This window comes from Colias philodice, chromosome 26 (genome assembly GCF_061535455.1).
Source record: "Colias philodice isolate Cphi_HAF_F1 chromosome 26, ilColPhil1 Martin Lab GWU primary, whole genome shotgun sequence".
Taxonomy (NCBI): domain Eukaryota; kingdom Metazoa; phylum Arthropoda; class Insecta; order Lepidoptera; family Pieridae; genus Colias; species Colias philodice.
In genome coordinates, this window is record NC_143111.1 from 9,746,530 (window position 1) to 9,773,999 (window position 27,470).

General features: G+C 39.6%; 1 protein-coding gene across 1 annotated transcript; it reads left to right on the forward strand.

Moving 5' to 3' along the window:
• Positions 1-333: 333 nt before the first annotated feature.
• On the forward strand, positions 334-25,470 carry LOC149477109 (E3 ubiquitin-protein ligase TRIM33-like). Its single transcript, XM_089711085.1, has 19 exons — positions 334-820; positions 1,786-2,038; positions 2,562-2,678; positions 2,918-3,032; positions 6,022-6,136; positions 12,021-12,131; positions 12,766-12,914; positions 13,691-13,853; positions 14,188-14,332; positions 14,887-15,107; positions 17,036-17,174; positions 17,568-17,744; positions 18,186-18,395; positions 20,529-20,665; positions 20,844-20,991; positions 23,597-23,738; positions 24,176-24,380; positions 24,913-25,044; positions 25,332-25,470. The coding sequence occupies exons 1-19, from the start codon at positions 674-676 to the stop codon at positions 25,464-25,466; spliced, it is 2,961 nt and encodes a 986-aa protein (XP_089567211.1). The 5' UTR covers positions 334-673; the 3' UTR covers positions 25,467-25,470.
• The last annotated feature ends 2,000 nt before the right edge of the window (positions 25,471-27,470 follow it).

The following is a 27,470-nucleotide window of genomic DNA, read 5'->3' on the forward strand; positions in this document are numbered from 1 at the left end:
CAGATTGTGTAAATTGTAATCGGTTGCAACGTAGTGAGTGCACAAACTTAGCTCGAAATGTCTTTGGGGGAAAGAGACTTATCTTGAAGGCCTGATTAAGGTAACATAAAGTAACTTTATAAATGTGAAAAAATTCAAGCGCATTTCTTATATAACACTAATTGATAAACAAGAAAAAAAAATTCAGTTTATCATTTCATTAGCCGGGAAAAAATTGTCAAATAACTTGTTGAAAACGCAATTTTGCTAGACTGCAATTGTCGCTTAAAAAATTCAAAGATAAAAGACCCTTGTGTCAAATTAATGGCAAATCTTTATTTTTCTCATAAAATTCTATTTAGTCTATGTTCTATAGAAGTATCACAAGGACGCAACGTTAGATATTTTTATGAAAAAGAAAGCAAATGAAAAGTTCAGGAGAACTTTTCATTGTTATATGCTTTTAATTACAAATCATAAACATAATGTGATTATGCTTTTTTGAAAAAGTGGATATCCCAAGGAACTTTTTCCCTGAAAACGCTTTCAAGTACCCTTGTCTCGTTGAAATAAGTGATCAATTATAGTTATGTTGACGTGCTCGTGAAGGTTTTTACAGTGAAAGTTCTGGACCAAGTTTTCTCTGATAAAATGATATATAAAGTAAAATAAAGTGTAGTGTACCGTCGGTTTAATGGAGCCCAGCGGTTTCCCGGCTGGTGCCGAGTGCGGCGAGGAGATAGAACGCGCACTCATGGACCTGGGACCGCTGCTTGGAGTCACCATCAAGGAGGAGGCGCCGGACGAGCTTTCGGACAGCACTGCTGCTTCCCGCGCCAATGTATGATTTTATAAATATAATTATTACATATTTATTGTTTTTTTTTTTATGATGGACTTGCGAGTTAATCAACCGAGAACCTATCGATCACAAAATTTTTGTGCCAAACGTATTTATTTTTCTGATAAAAATAAATACGTTTGCCAGTGAAATTAGTTTTTCAAACCTACAGTCGTTCTGAAAAACTTTTTAAGATAAAAAAGTATTAAAATCATAATACAAATGCTATTTAACTGCCTGGAAAGTCTTCTTAAAACTACTGAAATAACCTAATTTTTAGATATTAAAGATTTAGAATACCTAGTTATTAGATTTCTTACAATTAAATAAGAATTTCAAATTTGCAATTTTCATTCCATAAAGTGAAAATCTAATAAGTAGTATATTCAATGAATGCCCAATTAAATAATTTATGATGGAGTTTTATTATGTACTTAATTACTATGAAAAAAAAAGTATCATCTATACATAGATGAATCTCTTAACAAATGCTTCCTATATATAGATAATGTTTTTCAACATGTTTATTCTTTTCAATCATAATGTTATCTATACTAATATTATAAAGAAGAAAGGTTTGTAATTATGTATGTATGGTTTTCACGCATAAACTACTGGACTGATTTCAAAAATTCTTTCACCATTAGAAAGCTGCACGAGCAACATAGGCTATATTGCATTTTCAAAAAAATTAGAGATCCTTACCAAAAATGCAAGGTGTAAAAAATTCCTTAATAAAAATTCTGTAATCACGTGCGCTGCGAAATCTATTCTTTGAAGTAGAAGGATGGTTCTTATGAAAAAAAAACATAGACATGTAGGAACCACGGGCGAAGCCGAGGCGGACCGATAGTCAACATAATATGAGATCATTTGTCTAAAGTTATTTTTTATGATTCATTAATCATTTCATATTTTATCAATTATGTAAGATTTATTTTTATAAACTCTGCTATCTGTTTCAGGTGAGCAGTGTGCAAGATGGAGCTGGTAGTAGTGGGGCTGATGCAAGCAAAGGGGAGTCAGGAGATGGGGTCGACTCACTGGCCTCGCCGGCCGCTCGCACCAGCTTCCTCTCAACTAAATGTGCTTTTTGTCAGGTGTTACTGTCACAAACTGAGGGTATACCCAAACTGATGGAGTGCCTCCACTCCGCTTGTGAAACTTGTGTTAAACAGAAGGTTGAGGAGAAACTGGCTGGGAGCCGGGACTTTTTAGGTACTTATTATTTTGGCATGCTAAATCTGTTATTTAAATTCACATATAATTAGATGGTTGCAAGTTTTAAAATCAGGGGTCACAGATAACAAAAATTGATTTTATTGTTTTCTATGGCTTTACGCTAGATAGAGATAGCTAGTGACCTGAGGAAGGACTAGAATAGGTTTTATCGTTATTTTTATTGCCATAAACAAACCCAAATTGTACACTTTTTCAGTTTTCATTTAGTAACCATTTTAACAATACATGTTTTATTTGGTAATTAATAACATGTATGTTTTGAACATTCTAGCATTACCTATAAACTTTTAGCTTCAAATTCCAATTCTTGTGTTTATGATCACATATTTGCATGTTTAATAATTACTAATTAGTGAAACATGAATAGTTCATCATGTTTCATATTTAACATATTTTGGAACCATATTTAACTAAACATATTTAAAGAAAATATATTTTTTGAAGTAGCTATTTTTCTTATAACATTATCTCTCGTCTAACCAACGCCGTAATGTTGCAGGAGCGGGTCGCGTCACGATACAATGCGGTACATGCCGGCTGCAGTGCCAGCCAAACAACATGATCGATCAGCGGTTTGTGCTCGAGAAAGTTGCTGTCGAACAAGCTGGCAGCAGTGGTAAGTAATGTTCATTTCAATTTACAATTCAACTTTTTAGTTTGTATCTTAAATTAAAAAGTTTATAATCTAAATAATACCAAATAAATGTGCGTATTATTTTATAAATTTGTGTTTTAATTAAAATCAGTGTTTGAAAATGGTACTCACTTCAACATTTATAGAACTAAAATTCAGAAAGTAAAAGTTTCATGTTTATAACTTCTTCTATAAGTAAAAATTGCATTTAACAATAAAAGGTGCAGGTAGCGGCGAACATCAATGCAACAGCTGTGAAGACACAGAGCCAGCAAACAGTTACTGTGTGGACTGTGCGGAATTTATCTGTGACAACTGTGTGCAGGCACATCAGAGGTATTTATCACTTACTGTATACCACTTATTCAATTATATTCAAAACATGTAAATAATTTTTCGTAAAGTAGATTTCAAAGTTTTAAGTGTGTATACGTTTACTATACAAGAAAAACCCTATATTTCGGTAATATACTTAAATTTAACGAAGATAAAAGCCATTTTTCAAAAAATATTTATTAACTGTGCCAAAACAGCTCGCAGGTGTCATGGCGTAGTTGTGACGTCACTCTTTAGTAAATACGTAATTATTTGTACGCGTTGCGAAGAAAATTAAAAAAATATTTATTTATGTGTTATAGAAACGAATTTCAAAGTTTATAAGTGGTGTGCAGTATTGCAGTGTGAATCCACATAAAAATAATGCTCAAAAATGTGTTAGTATGTAATTATTTTCAAGCGAGAAAATAATAAGAAATGATTGTATAAAGTTGGCGCGGAGAAACCCGAACCATGTGTTCGTGAATTCGCAATTATATTTCTGTTCTGAGTCGATAAAGCATACGTGAAACAATAGAAAATAAATGAAAATGCGTATTCTTAACATATTCATAACAACAAAACCCACCTGATTTGAGTTGTTTACTTAAGCGTGACGTCACGCGTGTTTTAGTCAAAATGGCCAACTGCAGAATTTCAATGTTTTATTTTATTGATTTTTAACTCACCTCTTTTTGTTTGCTTTATTGACTTTCATAAAGCATTTGACACAGTCAATTGGAAGTATCTATTGGGAATGGGGGTACCGAGACATCTTGTAGTTCTGGTGCAACGTCTGTATGAGGATGGTAAAGCGGTAGTAAAGGTAGATGATGTGCTCTCAGACTCTTTCAAAACTGAGCGTGGAGTTCGCCAGGGATGTCTATTGTCACCTTTGCTGTTCAATATTTATACGGAATACATAATGAGAATTGTCCTGGATGTGTGGAATAGACCGGACTCTCAGTGGAGTTTCGTTTGCAAAAATCGCGGACCTAAATCTGACTTCTGATATATATTGTATAGATCCCAGACATCCTATAGACAGATGTTGCCAACCAGTTTTGTGGTCCCCCTGCCCGCACCCCGGTAATTAAATATGGCATACAAAGAAAAAAAATAAAAATTTACAAAACATGCCGTGTGGGGTATCAAATGAAAGAGCTTATTGAGTAGATCACGAATATATAGCATACTATATACATTTCTTACACTTTCTCTAAGATTTTTTAGAAAATTTACGAAAATGGTCCATTTTTGAGTTAACTTTAAACCACTATAGATTGAAAACTCATGAATATATTTTTTAAATTATTATTTTAAATAATTAACAATAGTCCATTGTTTACGATTCAATATTTCGTACAGTGAAATAGTTGCATGGGGGAGTGGGGGGAGCATTCAAAGATGGCGAGTATATTTTCAAGTTCATATAGTATATAGTTATTTTCATCAAATCCACCACATAGCTCACTTATATTATATTACGAACTATTGAATCATAAACAATGGACTATTGTTAATTATTTAAAATAATAATTTAAAAAATATATTCATGAGTTTTCAATCTATAGTGGTTTAAAGTTAACTCAAAAATGGACCATTTTCGTAAATTTTCTAAAAAATCTTAGAGAAAGTGTAAGAAATGTATATAGTATGCTAACTATATATTCGTGATCTACTCAATAAGCTCTTTCATTTGATACCCCACACGGCATGTTTTGGAAATTTTTATTTTTTTCTTTGTATGCCATATTTAATTACCGGGTGCGGGCAGGGGGACCACAAAACTGGTTGGCAACATCTGTCTATAGGATGTCTGGGACCTATACAATATATATCAGAAGTCAGATTTAGGTCCGCTATTTTTGCAAACGAACATCTCCTTGGAGCCTGCTCTAGAATGGAAGTATATCAATATTAGGTAGTCGTGTGATAAATAACTTAAGATACGCTGATGATACTACGATTCTTGCCCAAACAAAACAAGAACTGGAAGAACTCTTGAGTCGTCTAGAAACAACAAGCCTGCAATTCGGTATGACACTCAATAGAAATAAGACGAAGGTCAGGATAATTGATCAAACTGGACAAGAAAATGAAGGACCACTTTATGTCGTTAATTGTGAAGTCGTAAATAGCTACATATACCTCGGATCCACCATTACCAACACAGGAGGATGTGAAGAGGAAATTGGACGTAGATGCGCTATCACAAGATCTGCAGTAGAAAAACTAAATAAAATCTGGAAGGACAGGCGCATCACCAAGAACACAAAAGTGCGCCTAATGAAATGTCTAGTATTTCCTATCTTTCTATATGGTGCGGAAACCTGGTCGCTCAAAATGCAGAATCGCCGAAAAATTGATGCGCTGGAGATGTGGTGTTGGAGACGGATGTTGAAAATACCGTGGACGTCGTTCCGAACCAACGTCTCGATACTCAAGGAACTTAACATCGAAAATAGGCTTCGTCGATTGTGCAGATGCGAATTTTGAAGTTCTTTGGCCACATCACCAGAAATAAGGATTCCTTGGAGAGACTTGTGGTGCAGGGACAAATTGAAGGCAAAAGATCGCGAGGCCGCTCACCTACACGTTGGACCGACCTTATCGGTAAAACGACCCAGTCCAGCCTTGTAGAATGTGCTCGCAATGCTATCGATCGTGAGAAATGGAGACATATTGTTGGACAGGGAGTGAACAAAGAAGCGACCACATCTAACAGGAATAGAGCACCATCACCATAACCACGACCACTATGTCAAGAGTGCACGACTAAGAAGAAGATTTTATTGATAATCTCATTAACGTTTTTAAGATTTCTTAGTCACTATATTTAATTTATTTATTATACATTTTCCCTTAAAAACACTAATACGATCATTTATGGATACTGTCGTCATGCCTATTAGTGGAAATTGTTTCATTGTGAGTAGTGATTAATAAAAGTATTATAATGGTAAATGTTTAATTGTGTTATGTGATTAATAAAATTATAATCGTGCAGGCTAAAGATAACGAAGGACCACACGATCAAGTGCAAGGAGGAGGCGCTGGCCGAGCTGCAGGCGGCGCAGGGCGCGCGCAACGCGCACGACATGTTCTGCCGCGACCATCCGCAGGTGAGACACACACAAGTGCAAGGAGGAGGCGCTGGCCGAGCTGCAGGCGGCGCAGGGCGCGCGCAACGCGCACGACATGTTCTGCCGCGACCATCCGCAGGTGAGACACACACAAGTGCAAGGAGGAGGCGCTGGCCGAGCTGCAGGCGGCGCAGGGCGCGCGCAACGCGCACGACATGTTCTGCCGCGACCATCCGCAGGTGAGACACACACAAGTGCAAGGAGGAGGCGCTGGCCGAGCTGCAGGCGGCGCAGGGCGCGCGCAACGCGCACGACATGTTCTGCCGCGACCATCCGCAGGTGAGACACACACAAGTGCAAGGAGGAGGCGCTGGCCGAGCTGCAGGCGGCGCAGGGCGCGCGCAACGCGCACGACATGTTCTGCCGCGACCATCCGCAGGTGAGACACACACAAGTGCAAGGAGGAGGCGCTGGCCGAGCTGCAGGCGGCGCAGGGCGCGCGCAACGCGCACGACATGTTCTGCCGCGACCATCCGCAGGTGAGACACACACAAGTGCAAGGAGGAGGCGCTGGCCGAGCTGCAGGCGGCGCAGGGCGCGCGCAACGCGCACGACATGTTCTGCCGCGACCATCCGCAGGTGAGACACACACAAGTGCAAGGAGGAGGCGCTGGCCGAGCTGCAGGCGGCGCAGGGCGCGCGCAACGCGCACGACATGTTCTGCCGCGACCATCCGCAGGTGAGACACACACAAGTGCAAGGAGGAGGCGCTGGCCGAGCTGCAGGCGGCGCAGGGCGCGCGCAACGCGCACGACATGTTCTGCCGCGACCATCCGCAGGTGAGACACACACAAGTGCAAGGAGGAGGCGCTGGCCGAGCTGCAGGCGGCGCAGGGCGCGCGCAACGCGCACGACATGTTCTGCCGCGACCATCCGCAGGTGAGACACACACAAGTGCAAGGAGGAGGCGCTGGCCGAGCTGCAGGCGGCGCAGGGCGCGCGCAACGCGCACGACATGTTCTGCCGCGACCATCCGCAGGTGAGACACACACAAGTGCAAGGAGGAGGCGCTGGCCGAGCTGCAGGCGGCGCAGGGCGCGCGCAACGCGCACGACATGTTCTGCCGCGACCATCCGCAGGTGAGACACACACAAGTGCAAGGAGGAGGCGCTGGCCGAGCTGCAGGCGGCGCAGGGCGCGCGCAACGCGCACGACATGTTCTGCCGCGACCATCCGCAGGTGAGACACACACAAGTGCAAGGAGGAGGCGCTGGCCGAGCTGCAGGCGGCGCAGGGCGCGCGCAACGCGCACGACATGTTCTGCCGCGACCATCCGCAGGTGAGACACACACAAGTGCAAGGAGGAGGCGCTGGCCGAGCTGCAGGCGGCGCAGGGCGCGCGCAACGCGCACGACATGTTCTGCCGCGACCATCCGCAGGTGAGACACACACAAGTGCAAGGAGGAGGCGCTGGCCGAGCTGCAGGCGGCGCAGGGCGCGCGCAACGCGCACGACATGTTCTGCCGCGACCATCCGCAGGTGAGACACACACAAGTGCAAGGAGGAGGCGCTGGCCGAGCTGCAGGCGGCGCAGGGCGCGCGCAACGCGCACGACATGTTCTGCCGCGACCATCCGCAGGTGAGACACACACAAGTGCAAGGAGGAGGCGCTGGCCGAGCTGCAGGCGGCGCAGGGCGCGCGCAACGCGCACGACATGTTCTGCCGCGACCATCCGCAGGTGAGACACACACAAGTGCAAGGAGGAGGCGCTGGCCGAGCTGCAGGCGGCGCAGGGCGCGCGCAACGCGCACGACATGTTCTGCCGCGACCATCCGCAGGTGAGACACACACAAGTGCAAGGAGGAGGCGCTGGCCGAGCTGCAGGCGGCGCAGGGCGCGCGCAACGCGCACGACATGTTCTGCCGCGACCATCCGCAGGTGAGACACACACAAGTGCAAGGAGGAGGCGCTGGCCGAGCTGCAGGCGGCGCAGGGCGCGCGCAACGCGCACGACATGTTCTGCCGCGACCATCCGCAGGTGAGACACACACAAGTGCAAGGAGGAGGCGCTGGCCGAGCTGCAGGCGGCGCAGGGCGCGCGCAACGCGCACGACATGTTCTGCCGCGACCATCCGCAGGTGAGACACACACAAGTGCAAGGAGGAGGCGCTGGCCGAGCTGCAGGCGGCGCAGGGCGCGCGCAACGCGCACGACATGTTCTGCCGCGACCATCCGCAGGTGAGACACGCACACGCACACACACACACACAAATAGATAAACACGCGGTCGTGCACACACACACATTGACAAATATGCACGTACGCATGACACGTGCAAATACTAAATATACACGTACATATACACGCACGCCTGTAAACTTTCGTACGCACACATGCAAATGCGTGCAAAGGTGCACATGCAGTTGCTTTTCTTTTTACCAAATTCATTTGTTGTCTCATAAATATTTGCTTTATGTATAACTAGCTGCGCCCCGCGGTTTCACCCGCGTGGCTCCGCTCCTGCCCCCCTATGCAAGTGGCTTTCTGTTAGCGTAGCGTTCAATAGAATAGACTACGAATGTATGAGATAAGTTTATCTACAGCTTACGTCAATCTCATACATTCGTAGTCTATTCTATTGAACGCTACGCTAACAGAAAGCCACTTGCATAGGGGGGCTGTTGGTCTTATAGCGCGATGATAATATCATCGCGCTTTAGGCTATATATGTATATATAGCCTATAGTAGCCTCGATAAATGGACTATTTTTTTCAAATCGGACCAGTAGTTCCTGAGATTAGCGCGTTCAAACAAACTCTTCAGCTTTATAATATTATTATAGAAAGTATAGATAGATGAGCATAATATTACATAATTATAAAATAACCATTGAATCAGAAATTTAGAACGGAACGTGTTATCTATTTACGGTCAATGGTTATTTCATTCCAATCAATCTGCATAGCAAATTTTTTTCAAAACGACTGTGAAGATTTTGCGTGAAATTGCAACAATCACATTCATATCCATTCACTATTAAATATTGTAAACAATATATTTACTTTAATATTATAAAGTTCTATATTATAATGAAATAATTCTATAGGGATAAGGATCGATTTCTTTATTAAATTTTAAAGGGTACATATATTCCGTAGGTCATAGAATAGGTTGTAAACTGTTATAAAGGATGTCCTGATTGAAAAGAGTTTTCCAGGTATTTAATTGGTTAAGGATTAATGCTGTATTGGTTAAAATCGCTTCGAAAATTAGCCATTATTTGTCGTAAAAAGTAAATGACAAAAAAAAGTTATTGTGGGTTATCCATAAGAGATAGACATATACAGTATAAGGTCTACAGAAAAGTCCGCGATAGTATATGATATACTATCGCGGACTTTTCTGTAGACCTTTTCAATGTGTACAATACTTAGTACAATATTTTGATAAAACTCGTAGGGTTCAGCCTGCGTTTGCAATGTAAGCGGAAAAAATGTAACTATTTACGACATCACATTAGAAACCTCAAAAATAACAGTACTTCTCCACTATTTAGTGGATGTTATTATACATATAAACCTTCCTCTTGAATCATTCTATCTATTAAAAAAACCGCATCAAAATCCGTTGCGTAGTTTCAAAGATTTAAGCGTACAAAGGGACATAGGGACAGAGAAAGCGACTTTGTTTTATACTATGTAGTGATGATTGATTAAATAAAATGTTATTTTCTCGTTTAGACGTAAATTAAAACGAAAATATTTAATTGTGCTGACTAAAGTAATTTCTTGATCTATATAATTTCTGTAATCTGGCGATACTTGATTTCATTAATTAATTATCTGTTAATTATTTTCTGTGCAATTAGTCCATTGAATAAAAAGTTCTAGAGTGCGTGAGTTAGTAACGTAAGATTTTTCTTCGGAAACATGTCAAGAGTCCCTAGGTAATAAACATACTAAAACCCCGGGACACTAGGAGGAGCCCCGGAGTGGGGGGAGGGGGGGAAAGGGTCCATTTTTTAATTTTTCGCTTAAATCTCAAAAACGGTACATGTTAGAGAAAAACTATCAAGCAAAAGTTGAAAGGCCATAAAATTATCTACAAGTTGTACCTACATCATTTTTTCCTGTATCCTACCGTTTCTGAGTTATACGCAGTAAAAAATGATTTTGGCTCAAACAATTTCCCCATACTACACATCAATCGTACAAAAAATATTTCTTTCTTCCAAAAAACTCAAATGTGCAACTTGTGACCGGTACTGATAGATTGCTCTTAATTAGATCTATAATTGGTAAAATAAACACATTCCTACATGGAAGCATTTAGGAGGAATCGATTGTCAAAATATTATATTAGGGCAGTTTGAGTTACTGAACTTGATCTTTTTATTTTTTTCTTACAAAAAACTCAAAAGTGCAACTTGTGACCGGTACAGATAGATTGCTCATAATTAGGTCTATCATTGATAAAAATACCAGATTCCACCACGAAGGCGTTTACGCGGAATTTAATTTTATTAGGGTAGTTACGATACTTGGACTTTTTATTTTTTTTCTTCCAAAATACTCAAAAGTGCAACTTGTGACCGGTACAGATAGATTGCTCTTAATTAGGTCTATAGTTGGTAAAATAAACACATTCCTCCATTGAAGCCTTTAGGAGGAATCGATTGTCAAAATATTATATTAGGGTAGTTTGAGTTACTGAACTTTATCTTTTTATTTTTTTCTTCCAAAAAACTCAAAAGTGCAACTTGTGACCGGTACAGATAGATTACTCATAATTAGGTCTATCATTGATAAAAATACTAGATTCCACCACGGAGGCGTTTACGGAGAATTGAATTTTATTAGGGTAATTACGATACTTGAACTTTCTATTTTTTTTCTTCCAAAAAACTCAAAAGTGCAACTTGTGACCGGTACCGATATATTGCTCATAATTAGGTCTATCATGGATAAAAAAACCAGATTCCACCATGGAGGCGTTTAGGAGGTATTGGATTTTATTAGGGTAGTTACGATACTTGAACTTTTTAACTAACTACCCTAATAAAATTCAATTCCCCGTAAACGCCTCCATGGTGGAATCTGGTAATTTTATCAATGATAGACCTAATTATGAGCAATCTATCTGTACCGGTCACAAGTTGCACTTTTGAGTTTTTTGGAAGAAAAAAAATAAAAAGTTCAAGTATCGTAACTACCCTAATAAAATTCAATTCCCCGTAAACGCCTCCGTGGTGGAATTTGGTATTTTTATCAATGATACACCTAATTATGAGCAAACTATCTGTACCGGTCACAAGTTGCACTTTTGAGTTTTTTGGAAGAAAAAAATAAAAAGATCAAGTTCCGTAACTCAAACTGCCCTAATATAATATTTTGACAATCGATTCCTCCTAAAGGCTTCCATGGAGGAATGTGTTTATTTTACCAATTATAGATCTAATTAAGAGCAATCTATCAGTACCGGTCACAAGTTGCACATTTGAGTTTTTTGGAAGAAATAAATATTTTTTGATCGATTGATGTGTAGTATGGGGAAATTGTTTGAGCCAAAATCATTTTTTACTGCGTATAACTCAGAAACGGTAGGATATAGGAAAAAATGATGTAGTTACAACTTGTAGATAATTTTATGGCCTTTCAACTTTTCCTTGAAAGTTTTTCTCTAACATGTACCGTTTTTGAGATTTAAGCGAAAAATTAAAAAATTGACCCTTTCCCCCCCTCCCCCCACTCCGGGGCTCCTCCTAGTGTCCCGGGGTTTTAGTATGTTTATTACCTAGGGACTCTTGACATGTTTCCGAAGAAACATCTTACGTTACTAACTCACGCACTCTAGACCCCCCTTGGAGGCACTCATTCAATGGACTAAATACTCATGTGTTCAAACTTGTTACTTATATGCAGGAGCGTCTGAGCCTGTTCTGCGAGACGTGCGACCGGCTGACGTGCCGCGACTGCCAGCTGCAGCACCACCGCGACCACAAGTACCAGTTCAGCACCGAGATGGCCGCGCAGGTACACCCCACACATACTACTATACGGAATGGTGGTTGTTTGTCACTCAATCGTACCAACACAGGTGTTCTGACCTGTATGAAATTTGGTACAGAAGTTTATTTTTTGTCGGGAATAGCGCAGTCTTTACGCACGCGCACGCGCACTAAAAATATTAGTAAGAATTGAATGCAGTTTTTTATGTATTGATACAGCTCTAATTAAAAAATATATAAGACTCTTTCCTACCCGCATATAGCGTAAACTCTATGCGGGTAGATATTTTTTTTTATTTATTTTGAAAAAAAAAACTTTTTTAGGCGAGTTGAGAATAAAATTTCAGACCTCGTCATTACAATACCGTCACTTGGAGTAAAGCGACGATTTTGGTATCTTTGAATCTTACCAAAGAAATTTCACGTCTGACACGTGTGCTCAGCACACACGCTCTTTTTTATATTGAAACTGTACACGCATCTCAATTGAATTATGTACTATGTAGATTAAATTTAAATTTCAAACTCCGTTCAAAGCAGTACTCTAACTAAAAAAATAATGCTCTTCCAACCCGCATTTAGTGTAACCTCTAGTCTTGTAGAAACTTGTTGTGAAAATATTTTTTTCTAATTTAAACCACATGTTTTAATTTGTGCAGGCCCGCGCCAGTATAGCGGCGCTAGTGTCGGAGGTGAGCTACAAGCGCGTGCTGCTCGGCTCCGCGATGAAGGTGATCCGCGACCGACAGCATCTCATCGCCGACAAGAAGAAGGCGCTCGTGCACGAGATCACGCAGACCGTTGTCAAGTGAGACATATATAATGTGTTTTTAACGTGATAACGTTTTTAAAATCGTTTTAGTCGGGTGACATGTTCAGAAATTTGTGTCACACCAAAACCTCACGAGCGCGATCGCAGGTATAACGAGAGAGCGACGGACCGATCTCCCGTCTAATCTCGAGCGCTGCCACCAATAAGACGTTATCACGTAAACATCTCGATCGTAAACCTACTTTACAAACAACAATTTTTTTTTTATATCTATACTAGCAGTCCGCCCCGGCTTCACCCGTGGTACATATTTACGTTTTCTCTACGTAAGAACCATCCTCGTACTTCAAGGAATATAATAAAAAAAGAATTAACGAAATCGGTTCAGCCGTTCTCAAGTTATGCGCTTACCAACAAATTTTGCGATTCATTTTTATATACATATCTATATTACGTTAATGTTATATTAAAACGATTAGAAATAAGGAATTATACTCAATACGGGAAGTCAATGAACATACACCGAGATATAATCAAGACTGATTTTATTTCATAACTACCCACATAGTAAATATGGTCTACAGATAACGTAAATACACAGCAACTTTACATAAACACTTCTATTCAATTATGCATGAATTATTAAAAAAATTGTTGTTTCAGTTTATGTTTTAATATGTTTTAGTTAAGTTTATCTTTTTTTTACCATAGGGAAATGCTCCACAATCTCGCCTGATATTAAGATGATACGCACTTCCCTAAGTAGTAATGTTTGTATGCATTATGTAGTAATATGGAGCGGTTGTGTTCAGGTTAACGAACGCGATAAACACGCGCGGCAAGCAGCTAGTACTGCGGCTGAACGAAGTCTGTGACGGCAAGCAGCGAACACTCGGCGAGAAGAAGGAAGCGCTGGCTCAGCTCGCTGCCATCACCGACCACTGCCTCGCTTTCGTCGGAGCTGCGCTTGACCAGGTACACATAGCTCTTTTTGTATCTGAAACTGCTGTCCAATCATCCACCATTTCAATCATACACATCTATAATAATACTAATACTATCAAGCTGAAGAGTTTTTTTGAACATGCTAATCTCAGGAATTACTAGTCTGATTTGAAAAATTCTTTCGGTGCTAGATAGCTCATTTATTTATGGATAGGATGCTTTATATCATTACGCTAAGACGAACAGGAGCGGAACACTGCGGGGCACAGCTAGTGTCAAATACAATTGTTATAAATGTATTGTTGTGACGTGTGTTGTCACAAGCAATAGCAATAAATAATGAAGTTTGTCTATGTGTGTGTAGGGCAGCGACACGGCGGTGCTGTACAGCAAGCGCGCGGTGTGCGCGCACCTGCAGCGCATCAAGAGCCGGCGCGCCGACATCCCCAACCCGGAGATCCCCGTGCGCATCACGCTCGCGCTCGACAAGCTGCCCGACCTCGTCCGGGGTGAGCCCGCACACACACACACACACACACACACACACACACACACACCTGCAGCGCATCAAGAGCCGGCGCGCCGACATCCCCAACCCGGAGATCCCCGTGCGCATCACGCTCGCGCTCGACAAGCTGCCCGACCTCGTCCGGGGTGAGCCCGCACACACACACACACACACACACACACACATACGTGTTCACATACACGCACGTACGCACACGAACATTAACACACACATATTTACATTTTTTCAAATAAATTATTCATTTACATACACGTCACGCTCGCGCATGACGAGGCGCCCGTCCTACACATTCGCGCACGCAGTCGTACGCACACATATACTGCAAACATAAACGTAGACTGCATCACTATTTGCTACTTACCATCAGGCATTCAAAAGCTTGGCTATTTAATATGAAAAAAAAATACATATTCACACAGTCTGTAAAATTTTTGTAATTAAATTACTCAATTCCAGTAATACTCCCTTCAAAGTTCAAACTTGCTTTAAAATCTAACAATTCAATTTGTTAACGCTTCTTTCACACCATTGCAGTGTTATCAACGATCGGCGCGATCGTAGTAGATGGTAAAGTGGACGGCGGCAGCTCGAGCCCCGGTACCACGAGCGGTACCGGTGCGGGCAACAATACCGGTATGAGCGGTACGGGTACCGGTACCGGTACCGGTGCGGGTGCGGGATACCCGCCCGGCCCCGTGCCGCACTCCGCACCGCATTCGGCCGTGATGGCGCTGCAGCAAGTCGCTATGCACCAGGTGAGTCATCACTATATGTATATTGCAATAGTATTTAAAGTGCTAGACGCTAGTATACACTTTGCAACAGAATAAATACATGATGCTAGTAAAATATTGTAAAAGTGCAAAACACCTCTATAATTTAGAAATACGAAATTTCTAAATTATATTGACAAATAAGATTGCGAAAATTAAGTGCAAGGCACTAGTACGCACTATAATAACTACACTATAATAATACGCACTATATTATTTCATATTGAAAGAAACAGTATAATAGGCATGACGACAGTATCCATAAATGATCGTATTAGTGTTTTTAAGGGAAAATGTATAATAGATAAATTACATATAGTGACTTAGAAATCTTAAAAACATTAAGATTAATGAGATTATCAATAAAATAAAACATTGAAATACTGCAGTTGGCCATTTTGACTAAAACACGCGTGACGTCACGCTTAAGTAAACAACTCACGTCAGATGTTTTTTGTTGTTATGAATATGTTGAGAATACGCATTTTTATTTATTTTCTATTGTTTCACGTATGCTTTATCGACTCAGAACAGAAATATAATTGCGAGTTCACGAATACATGGTTCGGGGTTCTCCGCGCCAACTTTATACAATCATTTCTTATTATTTTCTCGCTTAAAATAATTACTAACACATTTTTGAGCATTATTTTTATGTGGATTCACACTGCAATACTGCACACCACTTATAAACTTTGAAATCCGTTTCTATAACACATATTAAATAAATATTTTTTTAATTTTCTTCGCAACGCGTACAAATAATTACTTATTTACCAAAGTGTGACGTCACGCCTACGCCATGACACCTGCGAGCTGTTTTGGCACAGTTAATAAATATTTTTTGAAAAATGGCTTTTATCTTCGTCAAATTTAAGTATATTACCGAAATATAGGGTTTTTCTTGTATAGTAAACGTATACACACATTATGGAAGAGGATTTCAAAATCTTTCGTCATGCCTATTATAAAGTTTTGATCAATGTGTGCAATTTGATTCCTACAATCCAAATGTAGTCCCCACTTTGCACATCACTACAACAAATACCCTGTATTTATTTTGCAATTTCAGTTATTTGTGTCGATACGAAATAAAATAATTAAGTTTTCAATCTATAATACTGTTACAAAATTTAAACATTAAAGCCAAAGAAAAACCTATTGACTGACTGGCTTTCATGAGATATCATATCCAAGTGTGGACAATAATTGGCGAATATTAAATTTCCTTTTCTTGTTCCTTTCATGTCTCAGTCCATGGCAAGATACCAGGTTAGTTTATTTTGAAAAAAAAAATTTTGTTACAAATAGACTTAATTATTCAAAATTGTAATATGTACATGAGACTGATTATCTAGTTAAAATGTTTAGATAAATTCTAGTAGAATGTAGAATATTCTTTTCCGATAACACTGTCCTTTGCACAAAGTAGATTTTCACAGTTATCTCATGTGCACAAATTAGTGTAGGATTAGTTCTGTAGTAGATAGGAGTAGTAGGAGTAGTAGTAGTGGTATCTTTTGTAGTAATATTTTTGGGTGTTTGATTTGTTGTGTAGGTGTTATTAATGATTTGTTAAAATCTGAAGTTTATTAAGAATTTAAATCATCAAAGACATTGCATGTTTATTCATTTTTATACCTACTTCTGACAAAACAGACACAGTTGCGTTTTAACACGCATCATTTGAAAAGTTTTTATTTAAATTGCAATGTAAGTTTATTTTAAACTCAGGTAATGTCAAATTATAACATAATTACAATTTGTATTAATATTATTTGTGTAATATACTTTTTATGTTTATGAATTACCATACTATAAAGAATTAGTTGTAGTTTTGCAAGGTTTAGAAGTTTACTGTGTGTCGATGTGTTGATGTATTACTATGTTAGAAACGTGCGTGTTTCCAGTCGTTTGTGCAAGCGGCGGGCGGTGTGGGCGGGGTGGGCGTGGGCGTGGGCGGGTACATGGGCGTGGGACGGGGCCGCGCGCACACGCCGCTGCGCCAGCCCCACGTCACCTCCACCACGCACCCGCACCAGCTGCACGGTGAGCATATTTACCCTACATTTCGTTGATTTATCTATGAATTATTAACGTGTCGGAAACGACATAAATTGGTATTGCCACTTTTCAATTTTAATTTAAATAACGTTTTTTTAAACAAATTATATTTTTGGAAAATTTTGATTTGAGCTTATATTTAGTACATAATAAATCAAATTTGTATAAATGCTTAACAGACGTACATATTTACAATTTTACCTCATTTTATCATGATTATTTTTTAAATTTATTTTATTACACTTATTAATAAATCTAGAATGTTTTACCAAGTTAACTCATTCGAAATTAAGTAGGAGCTTAATTATGATCACTGCACTACAACTTGTGTAGGCCGATAAAACCTGACTAAAATGAACACACAATAACGATTTGCAGGCATGAACGACATGAACCTGCGCGGTCTATTGAACGCGAACGGTCGCGGCGGTGGTGCGGGCGCGCGTGCGATGTTGCCGCACGGTGCGCACGGGGCGCACGGAGCGCACGGGGCGCACGCGCACGCGCACAACGCGCAGGCGCAGGCGCAGGCCATGCACCACGCGTACCAACACAGTGAGTGGTACACGTGCACATACATGATGAAATTACTTTATTTGATGAATATATTATAGTTAAACTTAATTTGAAAGTGGAATTAATACAAGTGCTCGTGGATCGTTTTATTATCAATATTACAATATTAATTATACTGAATTAGGCGTTTTTTATACACCGCTTTGTATTTGAACTCATATATGGTGTTGTTTTTTGAAGAGTTTTTTTAACAATAAAATATATCAGTAACACAAATATATCACTTTCTTAATATTTAATTTAACTGTTACTGCATTGTTACCTGAAATAAATAAAATAAAATTTTTGATCATGAATTTTCAGTTTCTCATTTTTTCTGTTAAAAAATTGTGACATGTGTATTGTGAAATCCTAAATCAAAGTAGTTTTTGTGAATATGTATATGAGTTATAAATTTGTAACATGTGTGTGCGTGTTTAGTGATGGGCCAGTACGGTGGCGGGTCGTTCGGCAGCGGGCGGCGCAGCGGCGGGCCGCGCACGCCGTCCCCCGCGCCGCCCGCGCACCCCGGCCCGCCGCCCGCGCCCGCCGGCCCGCCGCCCGCGCACCCCGCCGGCCCGCCGCCCGCCGCGCCGCACTACGCGCACACGCCGCCCGCCAAGTGGCACATACCGCAGCATGGGCAAAGCGGTACGTAGAGACGCATTTGATTGTAGAATAGGCATTTTAATTTATTAAATGTAACATTTTTTTTAGTATCTTATGTACTTTGCCCGTGGTACCTACATATTTAAACTATCCTATCTCTCAAGTTGGATAGAACTGCACATGGTGTGCGAATTTTATTATAATCGGTTAAGTGGTTTAGGAGTCAATTGTGTAATAATGTCCTATAATATTTATGGGTCATTTTCAAAATATTTGTACATCACGAAATTGTCAGTAAACTGTTTCGTTAGGAAATGTCAGGAAGTTGTAAAAGTAAGGCTGCATTCAGAATAAGGTAATATAACATATAAAAAAGTAAGAAGTCACTAGTTAAAAAAAAAATATATTTTTAGTTACAAAATAATCAAGAAACAATCAATTTTTATAATTCTCTGTTTGGTTTCCCTTTTATTTTCTTCTATCATTAGCTTCTTTCCATTTTTGTCTTCGAGCTTCTTTTTCACTGTCATTAAGATCTGATATTTTTCTTTGTCTTTGTTTCACTTTCTCGAGGTGTTTTTTCCTTTTCTTTTCATATTTTTCAGGGTTTTGCTTTTTTAGTTTTTCAATGTATTTTTTTGCCGTTCGGCACCGGTTAGCGGCATTCTGAAACTAAAAAAAGCTGTTGGATATATGTATTTTGAATAAAAATAAAAACAAAAGTAAGCATCACTCGTGTGGGTGGAAAAGCGATCAACACTAAATGCAATAAGGCAAGCGTTATCCCATCAGAAACCACTTGTAAAATTGGAGGCCAAGACTCACTGATCCGCTTTCACTATAAAAAAGTTATCAGATCCCAGGAAAAGTCAAGTCCCTAAGCCCGACTTTACTAACCCTACATCATGGTTTAAAAAAGTATGGCCTGTAGTTACAAAAAAATAATCTTGAGAGATTTATTGTTTTTCTCCTTTATTTTTATTCGTTACATTAATTTAACACACATTTTAATATCTTATTTTCATACTTTACACATGAGACCACAGCTTTACCGTCTACAATTTACTGACGTCAGTAAATGTCAAGAAATTGTTCGTCAGTAACATGTAAAAAATAACCTAAGAAATACTTTTACACAAAACATAATCACATTTACCATTACATTGAAAGTGTAATCTATTACTCTAGTCATAATTTAAGTATATTACAATTGCGGTAGGTGAATTCTTCAAAATGTACTTACTTTTGTTGAGAATACGTCGTTAGGAAAATGTAACTAAATTTTTTGCACAGCACACTACAGGACTTCTTCCATGTCTGGACGACGAACAAAATGGCGGCGCGTTAATGTGACCTTACTTTTCGTGACATGACCAGTTTTGCCAATGATTAGAGTTAGATTCCTCTTCTTTGTGATACAAGAAGTTGGTTAATTATGTCAATATATCAGTGTCACGAAATTGTAACGATTGATAGGGACATTTTATAATATGTCATTCTTCGTTTATTTAAGGTAATTTAAATAGTTTAATCTATCAGATATAACACTTCAAACATTGCTTTTTAATTATGATACAAAAAAATAGGAAGTTTCATACAAAAATTCTGATAAAAATATTGGTTTTCATTGTCGTCCACATAGGGGACAATAAGAAAATGTATGGAGCTTTTTTTGTTACTTTATTTTCACATTAAATTTATGTAAGAATTTGAATCGCAATTCATTGCTTTTCATCAGAAATGATATGCAGTATGCTTAAGTTTAGTCTGTAAAACGTTAACAATGATTTATTTCAGTCGTAACCATATTTTTTTCGAAGATTTTTTAGGGGGACAAACATTTTGTAGTAATGTACAATTATTTTGAAAACGACCCTTATTTATTTATTTATTTAATTGAGGACAAACATTGTGACACGAGATTTATATATATTAAGATTATATGAGCTGATTAAAAAGCAATATAATTTTTGTTTAAATTTCATTAGTTAGTAATTAAAATTAATTTACTAGCAATGCAGAAATCATAAATAATTTATAAATGACATAATTATAATTATCTGTGATATATCTCTTTATTAAAGTTTTTATTTTATATTTTAATAAACATAGAAATTTTGAAAAGTGTCTAAAAGCACAAATGAATATAAAGACATATTATATACGAATGTGCAGGTGTGTCGGAGAGCGGTGCGGGCGGGGCCGGGTGCGGGGGCGGGGCGGACTACAAGATCACGCTGGGCCGCCCGCACTCTGCGCGCGCGCCGCTCGTCTCCTCCACCAACCCCAAGACGCCCAGCCCTAGTCTCAACGTACGTACCTCATCTATTTACTGACATTTATTGCTAGTCGCATATTATCTTATTTCTTATTAATAGCCAGTTTGTGAGATTAGATGGATGGATGTGTGTATGTTTGTTTTTGTGTTATTAACTAATTGTGTGTATGAAAGTAGCTATTTTGAATTTTTTTGAATGTATTGTTCGTCAGGGCGGCGCCTCCGAGCTGGACAAGGTGTGCGCGGAGTCTGTGCAAGACCTGATGGCGACGATCGCCAAGCTGGACTCGAACGGCGTGCAGGTGGTCGCCGAGCGCGCCTCGCCCGCCTCGCCCGCGCCCGTGCACTCCTCCACCGACGGTACACTGTCGTCTGCCCATATACCCTCCCACTGCGAGGCGACAAGCCATAATACACCGAGCTGCCCAAGTGCGGGATGGCAGATGTACACGTCGACGAACTTTTAATTCTTCGACGTTTCCTCACGATCGACGTTCGAGACAATAAAACATACACATTTATACAATAAAATTGCTTATAGAAACGCTTTTGAATGTAATAAATCAATGGTAAAATGGTTGATTTTTTAATCCGGCTCGAAGGACCAATATTAAATTTTAATAATAAAATAATAATAATAAATTCTTTATTTCAGAACAATTTAGTCCCATAATGTACATGAATACAATTTTAATAATTTTAATACAATAAAAACATAAAGCCATTACTTAATTATCTCATAATAATTGAGATCCAAGTTTTATACAAACTACTAGTTATATTTCTGTCAGCCAGACTGCGTACAATTTTATTTCTACACTTGTCAACTCTGGACATAAATGTAGCAATCCTGTGTCTCTGGATGGCATTCAAGGAGTTTACTCTAAAGTTGGTATACATCTCCGAAGCGCTGCAAAATTTGTCGAGCCCCATCAAATATCGGAAGATGTTATTGTGCTCTACTCGAATGCCATCGTATGCTTTTTTGGTGTAATTAGTCCAAAGTTGACAAGTATAGAGGGACTGACAGAAAGTCTTAAATAAATGAACTTTAACGGAATTGGATGCCCTACGAAATTTCCGGATGATCATATTGCCGACGACACAGAGGGCACGTCGTTGTCGCTCAATATCGGCATCATCTTTTCTTTTGGATGTAACAATGTGGCCAAGATACTTAAAGCTATCTACTATTTTAATAGGGTGACCGTTAATGCAGATTGGCGGAATGTTATCCGGTCCCTTACCCGATCTGAATATCAACATTTCTGTTTTCTTTACATTATACTGTAGACTATGTGAAAGAGCATATCTTTCACATATGCCAACAAGTTTTCGTAGCCCTTTGATTGAGGGGCTGAGTAGGACCATATCATCAGCATAACTCAAATTATTGACATATCTGCCATCTAGTTTAAGTCCAACTTCAGTCCTACTCAGCTCCACAATCAAATCATTAATATATAAGTTAAACAGATCGGGAGAGGTTACTCCACCCTGTCTAACACCACACGGGAGAATATAGCTGTCGGACAGAGTACTGCCCCACCTAACGCTGTTCGTCTGATTATCATACCAATATGTAAAAAGACCAACAACGTCGGAAGAAACATCACTGCTGCGAACTTTTTTCCATAATATATCATGGTTCAAGGTATCAAAGGCACGACTTAAGTCTAAAAAACATGCATATACACTAGTATTCTGATTATTATAACAGTTAACAATTTCTTTTAATGTATATATAGCCATATCAGTTCCCAATTCAGGTCTAAAACCGAATTGGGCATCGTCAATATTAATATATGGTGACAATTTGGAGTGCAAAATTTTTTCAAGTATCCTGGCCACAATAGTTGCCAGCGACATAGGTCGATAATTAGCCACGCTCGAGATACTACCGGTTTTATTCTTAGGGACAGGGATAACTATAGTTTTAATTAAATCCTTAGGTAAATAGCAATGTTTGAGACAGAGAGTATAAAATTGAGCCAGAACAGGGTAGATGTTTTTACCAGCATATAAAACGTGTTCTATACTAAGAGCATCATGACCCGGTGACTTTCCGCGCTTCATATTTTTAATCACCTGAGAAACGTCCTTAGATGTTATGATATTATTACTTTGCTTATGTTTCTCAGTTGATTGTACGGTCTCAGCTGAAGTTGATACATACACATTACCATTGACATTTGCATTAGCTATAGGGTTCGTATTAAACTGTGCCTTGAAAAGATTAGCTATAGCTTTAGAATCTTGTTGTCCATCTACGCAAGCAGGTAAAACGTTTTTGTAATCCATTTTCTTAGTTTCCTTCCAAAATTCAATAAAATTTCCGGTATAATGATTTTGAGCTAAAATATCTAACTTTATTTTGTCTTGATTTTTTTGAACATATTTTAATGCAGTCTTAAATTCTTTACGTGCCGAGAACATAGCATCGAAATAGTATCCCGAACGCGGCTTACCGTAGGACACCCATTCCAGGAAAGTTTGCCTAGCGAGTAGATGAAAATGTTTAATGTGTGAATTCCAACCAACTATTTTATATTTACATTTTTTCCTATTATTAATACTTCTTTCAGCTGATGATTGCATAATCGAAATAATATCACAGTAAAATTGATCCAATAATTTAAAATGATTGTTGTTTATACAATTGCTATCACAGTCTTTACATATAAAATTACATTCATTATCATATTTATTTTGTATATTAGTAAATTTTAGTTCACACATTTTTGTATAAATAGCAATATGCTCTTCATCTCGTATACCCCACATATATTTAACATTATGGTTGACATAATTATCACATTTCTTAGGTGTTATCACATTTAAATTACAATGTAACATTGGTCCTTCGAGCCGGATGAAAAAAAATTGGGTTTCAGTCATTTAATATTTGTATGAGTGACTTGAAAAAAAAATGTTTTATTTATTGAAAATATGTTGATATAATCAGGTAAAGCGTTAACGGGTGGCAGCGATCCGAACGAGGACTGGTGCGCGGTGTGCATGGACGGCGGCGAGCTGATGTGCTGCGACAAGTGCCCCAAGGTGTTCCACCAGTACTGCCACATCCCCGCCGTCGAGAAGCTGCCCGAGTGAGTACCGGCCCTGGAGTTGAACCTTGCGACACCCCCCATTGTAATACACCTTATAGTATACTAATAGTGTGGGAATTGTTGCAAATGTGATTAGGTATTATTAATAAGTTGATTAATGTAATGATTTGTTGAAAAATTTTATGAAATATAGATGTTTTAACTGAAATTTTTATGTGTAACATAATCAAATGCTTGTTGAAAATCTTTTTGCGTATTAAAAGTAATATTTATTCAAGGCAAATATACTATACAATGTAGGCTAAAGACTTCATATTATTCAGGTTTTAAATCTCATAGATTTTATTTTTTGCTTTCAAAATGCTTTATTCGTGATCAAATCTTAAAAATAACGTTTTTTGTGCCCGAAATGAAATGCTATGCAAAACTATATAGAAGAGCGCGTTGTGGAATGTCGAGTATGTTGTATATGGTAGGGAGACGGAGTCGTGGCAGTGCCTGCTGTGCGTGAACTTCGCGGAGCAGCCGGTGGAGGGTGGTGGTGCGGGGGGTGCGGGGGAGGGGCTGGTGGGGCGGCGCCGCCGGCTGGTGGAGCGCATCACGCTGGAGCTGTACTGCCAGTACGAGCTGTCGCTGCCCTTCCGCGACGCCGCGCACCTGCACCCGCCATACGCAACTGATGTGAGTCACCCCACATTGGAAATAATACAACATCATCATTTTTTGTATGTCACATCATTTTCATAGTTTTAGTTCACAACGTCGCGTGCCGCGTACGTGTGCAACTCATAGCATTATAGCAGAGCATAGCAATATTAAAGCATATTCTTTTTCATCTTAGCAGCTTAGTTTTAATTATCAGCAGCATCCTCAGGTGTACGAACCGTACATCTATGGTCCTTCGAGCCGGATGTTGCTTGAAATCAATGCTTGTAAATATTTTAAAGGATTGTTTAAGTAAATGAGTGTGTAGAGAGGTGTATGATATGTTTTGACGTGACAACGTCTTATAATTCGATAGAGCCGGCTGCACGCACGAAAAAACATGACTCATGCGGCGTTACCTCGCTCTGAGGCGTTCCATGTAAGGGTTGAAGTGCAAGCGAGAGCGCGGAACGAGCGACAAAGAAGCACAATCGGACGTTGTCACGTTCAACTATCGTCAGTAAACTGACTTTACAGACAACCAATTTTTTTTGTTATGGTTTGGTAGACGAGCAACACGATGTGCCTGGACGTGATCCGCATGAAGCTGCAGCCGCGCTCTGCGGGCCGCTACACGCACGAGGCGCAGTTCGTGGCCGACGTGCGCGCGCTCTTCCGCAACGTGTACCGCCACAAGCCCGTGAGTACACACATACACATAAAAATACACCCTCACACACACAAACATATACATAAAAACGTAAACACGTGAAAAAATATGCGAACGACACGCAGATTCATATTAAATATTCATTTTTCGCTCATTTATTGAATTTACCATGCATTCATTTTATACAGAATTAATACACAAGTTATAGGATGTTTATTTTCATATAAAAACTTGAAACACAATTACACACGAACAGATTATAATAATTGTGATTAAAACTTTTTTAATAAGGGTAATAATCATGATACAATTTACAGGCGGACTCGCAACTGTACAAGGACGCGAAGAAGCTGGAGGAGTTCTTCGACGCGCAGCTGGTCAAGTGGCTGCCCGAGTACGCGTACTGGAGCGGCGAGGGCGAGCCGCCCGCCAAGCGCGCGCGCGTCGACTGACCCCCACACACCACCAGCACCAGCAAGCCGCTGCTCAAGCCCTCCATACTGACCAGCGCCGTGCTGGCCAACAGCACCGCGACGTTCGCCAAGCCCTCCGCGCCCTCCTGCAGCGCGCACGCACAGAACCCCTCGCTGGGACACCTCATGGCGATGTCCACGGCAATGATGCAGTCGCCCGCTGTGGTGGCCATGTCTTCGCGGGCCATGGCACCGATGTCCTCACCGGCCCGCGTGTCCATGTCATCACCAGCAATGGGGCCGATGTCGTCACCTAGCACGATGCAAATGGCATCACCTAGCACGATGCAAATGTCGTCACCTAGCGTGATGCAAATGTCATCACCTAGCGTGATGCAAATGTCATCACCTAGCATGATGCAAATGTCATCACCTAGCACGATGCAAATGTCATCACCTAGCATGATGCAAATGTCGTCACCAAGCATGATACAAATGTCGTCACCAAGCATGATGCAAATTTCGTCACCAAGCATGATGCAAATGTCACCCACCCGGATGCCCAGGTCTTCACCTGCAATGTCATCACAAATGTCATCACCCGCCCGGATGGCCATGTCGCCCGGCATGGTGTACATGTCACCGATGTCGCCCGCGATGGTTGGCATGCCATCGCCAGCCATGTCATCTATGTCACTAGTACCATTACCCCTGGTGGTGCGTCCGCAGCCCCTCGCCCCACCATTCAACTATCACCACGTGTACCCGGGACGATACCTGCCCCACTAAAGTGAACTGTGTGTGCAAAAGTGAAACGATTCGTGTAAATACGGAATTTTCATATAATATAAACGCAACTTCTATAAACTGTTTGTGTAAGAATTTTATTAGACAGATCTTAAATCTGTAACGTACAATGTCACAGTGCGAAAGGAGAATGATTTTGGTTCTGTTGATTGTTTTAATAATTTGTCATAATAATTGTTATTATAATATTTTAACTGCTAATGTACAAGCGTATTTGATCAACATTGGGTTTCAACGGCCCACTACGAAACATCATGATATTTATGAATAAAAGTGAAAAGAGACGCTATTTTAGAATTTGTATTATAAGAGTTAGATGTACATGGTTAGCTGTATTGTGCTTCGTATATTATGAAGCAAAATTGCGAAATTTTACATTGTTATTTCATATTATTATTATTATATATTTCTGTCTCTCCATTCAAAAATATTTGGTTACGTAACTAACTTCGAAACGCTCTTACATTTCCACAGTTGTGTTAATGCATAGTTCCTGTTATAACTTAATTCGTAAACACGAATTGTGGTATTGTAATTGTTTGTCGAAGGTGAGTTGCTAATCCGGAAGTATAATTATTATGTGTTACTTTTAACGTCAAATTAAACATTATACAAAGGTGACAGATATCATCTAGATTTTAAATTGTTGGAGCTAATTTTTACTTTTTGAACGTGAACAAACCCATTCACTACAGGACTATAAATTAAAATATTGAATTGAATTATTCTTTAATTTGCATGTCGGCTCTACTTCGTCTTATAGTATCAAGAAATTAACAAATACTTAACATTTTTGAAATATTGTGGATTTTAAATATGACAAATATAATTTTACAATTGAACTTTTAATAACTTCCGAGAATTGATGGTAATTTGATGATTATATGATATTATTAAGAAATAAACTTGTAAAAGTAGCTGGATAGTAATATTATTAAAATATGTCTCAAAGAGTATGTTTGGTGTGTGCCTCTGGCAATGGCGTGTCTCCTCTTGTTTTATGTGGATAAGTTGCTTAATCGGTTTTAATACAGTGCTAAATAGCTACGAGTTTTTAATTAGACTGTAAAATCTAATTTAAGAAATATGTTTATTGTTGGAGGTTGAATGTTGGCCAAGGAAACCTGTGATTTGTGAGTTGTGGACCTGTGGCGCATGTGTAAAGTTATTTCGTTTGAATCTGTATCACACCGCACTCGGGGGGCTCAACTGTTAATACTCGTTCTCTCTTAATAT